Consider the following 12,769-nt stretch of genomic DNA (forward strand, 5'->3'; position numbering starts at 1 on the left):
TTTGGTTTTCTTAAACATGGATAAAAACGTAAAACCAGCTAAAATCAGATTTAATATCCAAATTCTGGATTGGACCTAAAAAATTGTCTGTGGGTTCGGAGTTTCCATACGTATGAGCCGGAGGCATAGAAACAGTTAACGTTTAACAGGTGTGTTCTCATCTGTTCTAGTGAATGAAAAAATAGGAGACTGACTCGCAAATCGGTATATCCCATATGGATGCGAAATATTTTAAGAAATTCCAAAGGCTTTACTTTGAAGCATGTGTCAGGCATAATATGTGCTGCTGACTGATTCGCTCTGAGGCTCATCTGGCCATCCTGTACATACTGACAGGCCCGGAGGAGGCTCTGCGAGGCACCTACAGTATCAGCTACTCCATGTACCACAGTGTACAGAAAGCTTACCTTGTATCCCAGCCAGTACCGCATGTGAGGTCTGACCCAGGCTAAGTAATTATCTCCGCTGCCAAAAGCTGTGTTTAGACACACACTTCCGTATTACAGCGGTCCCCAGGACTGACCCTCTGTCTACAGCTTAAAGCAAATATTTGGATATACTCAGCCATAAAAGGGATGTTAATGTGACTCATTTATTTCCAAGAAATTCCAGCATGCAGGTTATTCAGCAGCCAGTGTGACTCTTAAGGTCCCCATACACCAGCGGTCAATTGGGGCAAACACCCATCCCCTGATCGGGGGGATCGGGATATTAAACCTGTACAAATCCCGTTCCCCTGTACCCACTAGGGATTGTGGAATCAGGACTTTTTTTTACACGCTTAATTTGCCTGACTCTCCCGATGGATCGCCGATGGCCACTGATCTGCGCATCTGGTCCACTGGCCCACAGAGGTACAGGGAAAACCCCTGGTGAGCCCCACTGCCTTGGGTCTACCTCTTCCACTAGGGATCAGGTTCCAGGCTGGGGGGGGGGATTCACTAACATCCGCCTCCCCACATTTGCCGACATTCTTAATAATCGCCTATGCACTAACATAGGTGACTATTCGCACAAAGGGCGGCTCTTGCAATAAGATGCGATGCGGCTCCAGCCCAGAGACCCGGGAGTCCCTCTGCATACGCGCAGAGTGACAGCACCAGCCACAGGGTATGCTGGGAGGGATCTGTCACAGCTCTGAGAAGAGAAGCCCATAGGCTTCTATAGGGTTACCCCCTGCAGCGGTACCCCAGTGTGCTGGCTTTAGTGCATTCAAAAATGCTATAAAAATCATAAAAAAAAGGGTTTCCCCACATGTTCGCTTTAGTGCATCCCATCCTGTGCACTTAAATGATACATTATATATATGTTACATCAGGGCTTGACAAAAAATGTAAAAATTTTGGAGCCAGGATGAAAGTGTAGAGCCAGAAACTCAAAAAATAGGGACAGTGTGCACCAAAAAGTATGTCTGGTCGCCAGGAAGCAGAAACTGGTCGCTATAGCGACCTAGCCCCCGGATTCTGTCGAGCCCTGTGTTACATTATACTGCACTGGACTGTGGTGTATTTGCTACAGTGCGTTCCTGTTATTGATCTGATACAATTATCATGCAGGTACTAGCTGTATGTACTATATATATATATATATATATATATATATATATATATATATATATTATACATATGTTACCGTATACTGCACTGGACTGTGGTGTATTTTCTACAGTGCGTTCCTGTTATTGATCTGATACAATTATCATGCAGGTACTAGCAGTATTTACTATGTATATATTTATAAAGGGGCCCAGACAATTCCTTTGTGACAGTTTGCCTAGAAGCTTTTCTGTGTATCTTCAACTCTGCAAAAGTCACGCTTTGTGATTTTTCTAAAAATTTCCACCTCTAATCTATTACTTTATACAAATTCTACTGCTGCAAACAATTTTCAAAATCCACCAAATTGCTACATTAGGCATACCTCCCAACTGTCACGATTCCGTCGGGACAGTCCCGATTTTCGGGTCCTGTCCCGACGTCCCACCCGCGGCAGGCATTGTCCCGCTGCGGGGGGTGGCAGTTGGGAGACCCCCCAATCTAGTAGAATAGACGCTGTGCGCATGCGCACAGCGTCTATTCTCGTATAAAAATGAGGTCGCGGCTAATTAGCATAAGCCGCGCCCTCATTTGCATACGCCCGCCCCATTTTTCGGGCACTCGCGCGGCTTCGCCGCACGAGTGTCCCTATTTCATCCGGACACAAGTTGGGAGGTATGCATTAGGGAAAACAGCTAAGCCGTGTTTTACATGTTGTGACATATTGAGAAAAAAAGCCAAGATGTATGTGGGCACATCTGTATCTTGTGTTACCCATACATGATTATGGAGCACCAGGCCAGTATCGCTGCGGCACAAACATGACACACTCATTGGAAATCATAAAAACCCCAAAAACTTGACAAATGTAAAATCCCCAATGGGAATACACGTGTCAGACAATCATTAAAAACACAATGTCTAGTGCACTAAAATACTACTGGGTATGAAGCCTCTCAGGAATAATACAATGCTACAATAGGGCTTAATTTCCAGTTTTCACATAGGGGGTGATTCAGGTTGGTTTGCAAAAGCTACTCCTTCTTTAAAGGACAAAACCATGCTGCACTTTTGGGGGCTATTTTGTTTCTATTCAGAGTAAATACTGGCTGCGTTATTCTTGCAGTTTAGATTTCAGTTTGAACACACCTCACCCAAATGTAACACTCTGCACATTACATCTGCCCCACCTGCAGTGCAGCATGGTTTTGTCTATTAAAAAAAAGAGTTTGCTTTTCAAACCAACCTGAATCACCCCATAGTCACATACTGTAGTTATTGCAGGTTTACCGTTTTATCAGTTACTGTAATCAGAGATGCTGGAGTGTTATTACCCCACAGGATCGGAGTCCTGAATCACCCCATAGTCACATACTGTAGTTATTGCAGGTGTTATCAGTTACTGTAATCAGAGATGCTGGAGTGTTATTACCCACAGGATCGGAGTCCTGAATCACCCCATAGTCACATACTGTAGTTATTGCAGGTGTTATCAGTTACTGTAATCAGAGATGCTGGAGTGTTATTACCCCACAGGATCGGAGTCCTGAATCACCCCATAGTCACATACTGTAGTTATTGCAGGTGTTATCAGTTACTGTAATCAGAGATGCTGGAGTGTTATTACCCACAGGATCGGAGTCCTGAATCACCCCATAGTCACATAATGTAGTTATTGCAGGTTTTATCAGTTACTGTAATCAGAGATGCTGGAGTGTTATTACCCCACAGGATCGGAGTCCTGAATCACCCCATAGTCACATACTGTAGTTATTGCAGGTTTTATCAGTTACTGTAATCAGAGATGCTGGAGTGTTATTACCCCACAGGATCTGAGTCCTGAATCACCCCATAGTCACATACTGTAGTTATTGCAGGTTCTATCAGTTACTGTAATCAGAGATGCTGGAGTGTTATTACCCCACAGGATCTGAGTCCTGAATCACCCCATAGTCACATACTGTAGTTATTGCAGGTTTTATCAGTTACTGTAATCAGAGATGCTGGAGTGTTATTACCCCACAGGATCGGAGTTCTGAATTACCCCATAGTCACATACTGTAGTTATTGCAGGTTTTATCCGTTACTGTAATCAGAGATGCTGGAGTGTTATTACCCCACAGGATCTGAGTCCTGAATCACCCCATAGTCACATACTGTAGTTATTGCAGGTTTTATCAGTTACTGTAATAAAAAATGCTGGAGTGTTATTACCCCACAGGATCTGAGTCCTGAATCACCCCATAGTCACATACTGTAGTTATTGCAGGTGTTATCAGTTACTGTAATCAGAGATGCTGGAGTGTTATTACCCCACAGGATCTGAGTCCTGAATCACCCCATAGTCACATACTGTAGTTATTGCAGGTTCTATCAGTTACTGTAATCAGATATGCTGGAGTGTTATTACCCCACAGGATCTGAGTCCTGAATCACCCCATAGTCACATGCTGTAGTTATTGCAGGTGTTATCAGTTACTGTAATCAGAGATGCTGGAGTGTTATTACCCCACAGGATCGGAGTCCTGAATCACCCCATAGTCACATACTGTAGTTATTGCAGGTGTTATCAGTTACTGTAATCAGAGATGCTGGAGTGTTATTACCCCACAGGATCTGAGTCCTGAATCACCCCATAGTCACATACTGTAGTTATTGCAGGTTTTATCAGTTACTGTAATCAGAGATGCTGGAGTGTTATTACCCCACAGGATCGGAGTCCTGAATCACCCCATAGTCACATACTGTAGTTATTGCAGGTGTTATCAGTTACTGTAATCAGAGATGCTGGAGTGTTATTACCCCACAGGATCTGAGTCCTGAATCACCCCATAGTCACATACTGTAGTTGTTGCAGGTTTTATCAGTTACTGTAATCAGAGATGCTGGAGTGTTATTACCCCACAGGATCGGAGTCCTGAATCACCCCATAGTCACATACTGTAGTTATTGCAGGTGTTATCAGTTACTGTAATCAGAGATGCTGGAGTGTTATTACCCCACAGGATCTGAGTCCTGAATCACCCCATAGTCACATACTGTAGTTATTGCAGGTGTTATCAGTTACTGTAATCAGAGATGCTGGAGTGTTATTACCCCACAGGATCGGAGTCCTGAATCACCCCATAGTCACATACTGTAGTTATTGCAGGTTTTATCAGTTACTGTAATCAGAGATGCTGGAGTGTTATTACCCCACAGGATCGGAGTTCTGAATTACCCCATAGTCACATACTGTAGTTATTGCAGGTTTTATCCGTTACTGTAATCAGAGATGCTGGAGTGTTATTACCCCACAGGATCTGAGTCCTGAATCACCCCATAGTCACATACTGTAGTTATTGCAGGTTTTATCAGTTACTGTAATCAGAGATGCTGGAGTGTTATTACCCCACAGGATCTGAGTCCTGAATCACCCCATAGTCACATACTGTAGTTATTGCAGGTTCTATCAGTTACTGTAATCAGAGATGCTGGAGTGTTATTACCCCACAGGATCTGAGTCCTGAATCACCCCATAGTCACATACTGTAGTTATTGCAGGTTCTATCAGTTACTGTAATCAGAGATGCTGGAGTGTTATTACCCCACAGGATCGGAGTCCTGAATCACCCCACAGTCACATACTGTAGTTATTGCAGGTTCTATCAGTTACTGTAATCAGAGATGCTGGAGTGTTATTACCCCACAGGATCGGAGTCCTGAATCACCCCATAGTCACATACTGTAGTTATTGCAGGTGTTATCAGTTACTGTAATCAGAGATGCTGGAGTGTTATTACCCCACAGGATCGGAGTCCTGAATCACCCCATAGTCACATACTGTAGTTATTGCAGGTTCTATCAGTTACTGTAATCAGAGATGCTGGAGTGTTATTATTACCCCACAGGATCTGAGTCCTGAATCACCCCATAGTCACATACTGTAGTTATTGCAGGTGTTATCAGTTACTGTAATCAGAGATGCTGGAGTGTTATTACCCACAGGATCTGAGTCCTGAATCACCCCATAGTCACATACTGTAGTTATTGCAGGTGTTATCAGTTACTGTAATCAAAGATGCTGGAGTGTTATTACCCCACAGGATCGGAGTCCTGAATCACCCCATAGTCACATACTGTAGTTATTGCAGGTTTTATCAGTTACTGTAATCAGAGATGCTGGAGTGTTATTACCCACAGGATCTGAGTCCTGAATCACCCCATAGTCACATACTGTAGTTATTGCAGGTGTTATCAGTTACTGTAATCAGAGATGCTGGAGTGTTATTACCCCACAGGATCGGAGTCCTGAATCACCCCATAGTCACATACTGTAGTTATTGCAGGTTTTATCAGTTACTGTAATCAGAGATGCTGGAGTGTTATTACCCACAGGATCTGAGTCCTGAATCACCCCATAGTCACATACTGTAGTTATTGCAGGTGTTATCAGTTACTGTAATCAGAGATGCTGGAGTGTTATTACCCCACAGGATCGGAGTCCTGAATCACCCCATAGTCACATACTGTAGTTATTGCAGGTGTTATCAGTTACTGTAATCAGAGATGCTGGAGTGTTATTACCCCACAGGATCGGAGTCCTGAATCACCCCATAGTCACATACTGTAGTTATTGCAGGTTTTATCAGTTACTGTAATCAGAGATGCTGGAGTGTTATTACCCACAGGATCTGAGTCCTGAATCACCCCATAGTCACATACTGTAGTTATTGCAGGTGTTATCAGTTACTGTAATCAGAGATGCTGGAGTGTTATTACCCCACAGGATCGGAGTCCTAAATCACCCCATAGTCACATACTGTAGTTATTGCAGGTTTTATCAGTTACTGTAATCAGAGATGCTGGAGTGTTATTACCCACAGGATCTGAGTCCTGAATCACCCCATAGTCACATACTGTAGTTATTGCAGGTGTTATCAGTTACTGTAATCAGAGATGCTGGAGTGTTATTACCCCACAGGATCGGAGTCCTGAATCACCCCATAGTCACATACTGTAGTTATTGCAGGTGTTATCAGTTACTGTAATCAGAGATGCTGGAGTGTTATTACCCCACAGGATCGGAGTCCTGAATCACCCCACAGTCACATACTGTAGTTATTGCAGGTTTTATCCGTTACTGTAATCAGAGATGCAGGAGTGTTATTACCCCACAGGATCGGAGTCCTGAATCACCCCATAGTCACATACTGTAGTTATTGCAGGTGTTATCAGTTACTGTAATCAGAGATGCTGGAGTGTTATTACCCCACAGGATCGGAGTCCTGAATCACCCCATAGTCACATACTGTAGTTATTGCAGGTTCTATCAGCTACTGTAATCAGAGATGCTGGAGTGTTATTACCCCACAGGATCTTAGTCCTGAATCACCCCATAGTCACATACTGTAGTTATTGCAGGTGTTATCAGTTACTGTAATCAGAGATGCTGGAGTGTTATTACCCCACAGGATCGGAGTCCTGAATCACCCCATAGTCACATACTGTAGTTATTGCAGGTTCTATCAGTTACTGTAATCAGAGATGCTGGAGTGTTATTACCCCACAGAATCGGAGTCCTGAATCACCCCACAGTCACATACTGTAGTTATTGCAGGTTTTATCAGTTCCTGTAATCAGAGATGCTGGAGTGTTATTACCCCACAGGATCTGAGTCCTGAATCACCCCATAGTCACATACTGTAGTTATTGCAGGTTCTATCAGTTACTGTAATCAGAGATGCTGGAGTGTTATTACCACACAGGATCGGAGTCCTGAATCACCCCATAGTCACATACTGTAGTTATTGCAGGTTTACCGTTTTATCAGTTACTGTAATCAGAGATGCTGGAGTGTTATTACCCCACAGGATCGGAGTCCTGAATCACCCCACAGTCACATACTGTAGTTATTGCAGGTTTTATCAGTTACTGTAATCAGAGATGCTGGAGTGTTATTACCCACAGGATCGGAGTCCTGAATCACCCCATAGTCACATACTCTAGTTATTGCAGGTTCTATCAGTTACTGTAATCAGAGATGCTGGAGTGTTATTACCCCACAGGATTGGAGTCCTGAATCACCCCATAGTCACATACTGTAATTATTGCAGGTTCTATCAGTTACTGTAATCAGAGATGCTGGAGTGTTATTACCCCACAGGATCTGAGTCCTGAATCACCCCATAGTCACATACTGTAGTTATTGCAGGTTCTATCAGTTACTGTAATCAGAGATGCTGGAGTGTTATTACCCCACAGGATTGGAGTCCTGAATCACCCCATAGTCACATACTGTAGTTATTGCAGGTTTTATCAGTTACTGTAATCAGAGATGCTGGAGTGTTATTACCCCACAGGATCTGATTCCTGAATCACCCCATAGTCACATACTGTAGTTATTGCAGGTTCTATCAGTTACTGTAATCAGAGATGCTGGAGTGTTATTACCCCACAGGATCTGAGTCCTGAATCACCCCATAGTCACATACTGTAGTTATTGCAGGTTCTATCAGTTACTGTAATCAGAGATGCTGGAGTGTTATTACCCCACAGGATCGGAGTCCTGAATCACCCCATAGTCACATACTGTAGTTATTGCAGGTTTTATCAGTTACTGTTATCAGAGATGCTGGAGTGTTATTACCCCACAGGATCTGAGTCCTGAATCACCCCATAGTCACATACTGTAGTTATTGCAGGTTCTATCAGTTACTGTAATCAGAGATGCTGGAGTGTTATTACCCCACAGGATCTGAGTCCTGAATCACCCCATAGTCACATACTGTAGTTATTGCAGGTTCTATCAGTTACTGTAATCAGAGATGCTGGAGTGTTATTACCCCACAGGATCTGATTCCTGAATCACCCCATAGTCACATACTGTAGTTATTGCAGGTTCTATCAGTTACTGTAATCAGAGATGCTGGAGTGTTATTACCCCACAGGATCTGAGTCCTGAATCACCCCATAGTCACATACTGTAGTTATTGCAGGTTTTATCAGTTACTGTAATCAGAGATGCTGGAGTGTTATTACCCCACAGGATCTGATTCCTGAATCACCCCATAGTCACATACTGTAGTTATTGCAGGTTCTATCAGTTACTGTAATCAGAGATGCTGGAGTGTTATTACCCCACAGGATCGGAGTCCTGAATCACCCCATAGTCACATACTGTAGTTATTGCAGGTTCTATCAGTTACTGTAATCAGAGATGCTGGAGTGTTATTACCCCACAGGATCGGAGTCCTGAATCACCCCATAGTCACATACTGTAGTTATTGCAGGTTTTATCAGTCACTGTAATCAGAGATGCTGGAGTGTTATTACCCCACAGGATCGGAGTTCTGAATTACTCCACTCAGTTATTGTCTGACTTTATTAGACGTATGTCCTGCCCCACATTCATTACATGATGTAATATGTTGTAGCCTTCGGGGAATTGTACGTCTCCCATCAGCAGCAAAAGGTACTCATTTACCTCCACAAAGATTTAGGGCCCTATTTATCATACAATATTGAAGGGAAGTTCCTCTAACACAGACTTTTTCTAGGGTACCTGCAAATATTAACCCTTTAAGTGCCAATGTTGCTGTCAGAGATCCTCAAAGTATCCGTTAAAAAAATCTAATAAAAAAATACTGATACAGCCAAGTCAATTGATGTGAGCGACGCTGGAATTTTTAGCGGATATTTTCAGGATCTCTCACAGCAACGTTGGCACTCACAGGGTTAAGGATCCCACAAGAATTCTGCTGATTCTTTCGTCTCTATTGATACATGCGCCGGCCGTGGAAATGCTGTACAAGCTCTGAAGCTGAACTGAGCAGCGCGCTCCAGTTAGACCGTCGCATTGCTCCCGTGTCTTTGCCGCGAGCGTCTCTTATCAGAGCTCGTCTCCTGGCAAGAGACAAATGGTCAATTTCGCATTCCTTTGTACGGCGCTGCGAAACACTTGTGGCGCCTTATAAATAAAATGATAATAATAATAATTCTGTTTCACGTTGCAAATTTTTGTGAAAAATATCAATCACATTTGCTTAAAAGATGATTAATTAATGACTTCAAACAGGTTTGGTCTGATCATTACAGTTGTGGAGATACCCAGCAAGGGGGTACGGACCTAGATTGGCCCTGCTATTATTTGTATCACACCCCGCACCTGCGCCAGGGCCGCATTAGCATGGCAACGCCCAGCTTTTTCATGTGGACGTCCATAAAACAAAGCTGTGGGGGAGGAGGTGTATAGATAGAGTTAGGGATGGCCATCGTTGCTATTGCCATCGATGGTTGCCATCGATGGCAATATCACAACTGGCCATCAATGGTGTTAAACTATGCAATGGATGGCCATCGATATTTTTACCTTTTTTTTGACTGATTGTTCTTTAAGCCAATCAAAACATGGGGGCTGGGATTCGCGGGTGTCGGGGGGCTGAGCTATGCTCCGTGTCCCGGCACTTTAAAAAAAAAAAAAAGCAAAGCATCGATGGGAGGAAACCATCTAGTTCTCTTGCATTGATGGCAAAAGTATTTGACATTGGCCATAAACCATCGATGATTTTGAATCATCGATGGTCGATGGCATCCCTAGATAGAGTATACAGCTGTGGAGGAGGTGGGTGTATTGTAAAAGTTAAGCTGCGGGGGAAGGGGTGTATAGATATAATTAGGCTGCGGGGGAAGGGGGTGTATAGATATAATTAGGCTGCGGGGGAAGGGGGTGTATTGATATAATTAGGCTGCGGGGGCTGCCTTACACTAGTTACGCCAATGAGTATGTAACTTGACAGTTTGGAGCTGATTGGCTGGTGCGGTATCACTGACCGCTATCAGTTCACCAGGCTTAAAACATCTAGAAATGGAGGAGGAGAATACTTATCAAAGGTGCATAGGTCTAGGGTTCGTGAAGAGAAGTTTTCCTTAATATGTTATATTCCTGCTTTGGCACGTTTTCATGTACTGTACACATTAAAGATCAAAGACGATGGTATCTCAAAATAAATGTAAATACAAAGCATTATTAGTGGTTTAACATGAGAAGATACTGATTACAAAGTTCAAACAGTGTGGAAAAGAAAGAGTGGGCGTACCCCTACTCACAGTACGCATTGATGTCTTCAAATATATAAAGGTTTCTTTAGGAGAAGATGTTCAGTCTTCCAATATCAGGGTCCGTCAGTAGTGGAGAAACTCCCAAAGTGATGAAGTACGCAGAATAGGGAAAAAACAAGTATCCAATGTGAGGATAAATATGAAATAATGGCCTTTATTCAGATCTGATCGCAGTAGACATTTGTTTGGAGAATGGGCAAAACCATGTGCCCTGCAGGTGGGGCAGATGTAACATGTGCAGAGAGAGTTAGATTTGTGCAAGGTATTTTGTTTCTGTGCAGGGTAAATACTGGCTGCATTATTTTTACACTGCAATTTAAATTTCAGTTTCAACACGCCCCACCCAATTGTAACTCTCTCTGCGCATGTTACATCTGCCCCACCTGCAGTGCACACGGTTTTGCCAATTTTGTACAGCGATCTGATCTGAATAAGGGCCTAGGTGTAGTGAACAGCATATCATGGTAGCTTAAAACATTTGCCTCCACAGCCTATACCATGGCAGTTAGGAGCTGGTTGGCTGGTACTTTGGGTGAGATTTAATAGGATGAGAGATTCAGAAAGTGAGAGATTTAGTAAGAAATCTCCTTTTTTTTAAAAGTTGCAAATGATTGCCGCTTGAAAAAACTGGAGGGGTGAGATTTAATTGGATGAGAGATTCAGAAAGTGAGAGATTTGGTAAGAAATCTCCAGTTTTTTTAAAGCGGCAATCATTTACACTGCAAACCCAGTTTATTTTTAAAGTGCAAATGATTGCCGCTTTAAAAAAACTGGAGATTTCTCCCCAAATCTCTCACTTTCTGAATCTCTCATTCTATTAAATCTCACCCTTTCTCTCCATCCACTTTATCTCTCTTCAAGGTTTAGTACATAGACCCACTTAATGCTCTCCACTTAATCACTCTCCAAGGCTTGGCACATCTTTCACATAGACTCAGGAAAGCTACCTTACACCCAACCAATAGTGCCCCTTACACCATATTATGCCCCACACAGTAATGTCCCAAAAGTGTCTCCTCTGAGGCTGCCGCCATTTTGGGTGGGATAGTTTTAACAGTATTCCATGCAGGCGGACGGTCAGACTGTATGATATACTTTGGCCGCAGTATCGTGCAATTGCAAGTTTGCTCGGCCCTAGAAACGGCCCTGCATAGATCCACTTTATCACTCTCCAAGGCGTAGTACAAAGTACCAACCATTCCGCTGTTTTATAGGTCTGCACAAAGCAGGAACGTGTCCCTGGAAATCAATGTTCATTCTTATAGCCGTCATATAATATTACTGTGACTTATCTGTGACTGACTGTACCTGGTTGCTGTCTTGCAGGAATAGAAGATGATAGGGTCAATTGCCCTGCTAGCGGCACTGCACGCGTTCCTGATACTCCCGCACCGGAGCTCCGCTCAGGAAGGTACGTGGCAAAACAGGTTGTGGCTCTGTGGCAGGGTAGTTGTGAGACGTGGGCAAGTATGGAATATGGGCATGTAATCGCAAATGTACAACTAAAATGGCCGGTAAGAGGTATCAAATGCAGCCTTTTGAAGGAGTCTAAGAGGTGAAGTACCGACAGTGGTCACTAGAGGTCACTTAATGAACCAAATTACTCCTTTGTGTGCTAAAAGGTGTAATAGCAGAAAGTGAAAGCAAGTTGTGCAGGGACGCTGATCTTTTTCAAACTTTTTGGATATGGAGAGAGGGATCTGTGAAGACAGAGATTAGATATACTAGCAGATAGAGACTGGGGGTGGGGTGGAGAGTTTTTGGTCTAAAAACTGTCACAGCTTAAAGTGAAAGTAAAAACGGTCACAGCTTAAAGTGAAAGTAAAAACTGTCACAGCTTAAAGTGAAAGTAAAAACTGCCACAGTTTAAAGTGAAAGTACATTGAAGAAGCCTTCATTTTGATGGGCTTTTAACTGGTTATTAAATACATAAATACTTTTTTTTATTTAAATCTTTTTATTAAGATTTTCATTAAACACAGAATGTAACATACAGTAAGTTGTGCATAGGAACATGTTTAGTAATAGAAATAGGTATACATCAATAGATACATCAATAGATACACCAATAGATACATCAATAGATACATTAATAGATACATTAATAGATACAGCAATAGATACATTAATAGATA

At 42.8% G+C, this 12,769-nt stretch overlaps 1 protein-coding gene across 1 annotated transcript in view; it reads left to right on the forward strand.

Moving 5' to 3' along the window:
• The window catches only part of COL7A1 (collagen type VII alpha 1 chain), a 171,378-nt gene that overhangs the window by 19,605 nt on the left and 139,004 nt on the right, over positions 1–12,769 (forward strand). The window contains exon 2 of the mRNA XM_083155611.1: positions 11,961–12,045. Within this exon, the coding sequence (XP_083011737.1) occupies positions 11,970–12,045 (76 nt within the window). The 5' untranslated portion in view covers positions 11,961–11,969. The remainder of the gene's footprint in view (positions 1–11,960; positions 12,046–12,769) is intronic.

Source organism: Crinia signifera, chromosome 8 (assembly GCF_055691185.1).
Source record: "Crinia signifera chromosome 8, ASM5569118v1, whole genome shotgun sequence".
Classification (NCBI taxonomy): domain Eukaryota; kingdom Metazoa; phylum Chordata; class Amphibia; order Anura; family Myobatrachidae; genus Crinia; species Crinia signifera.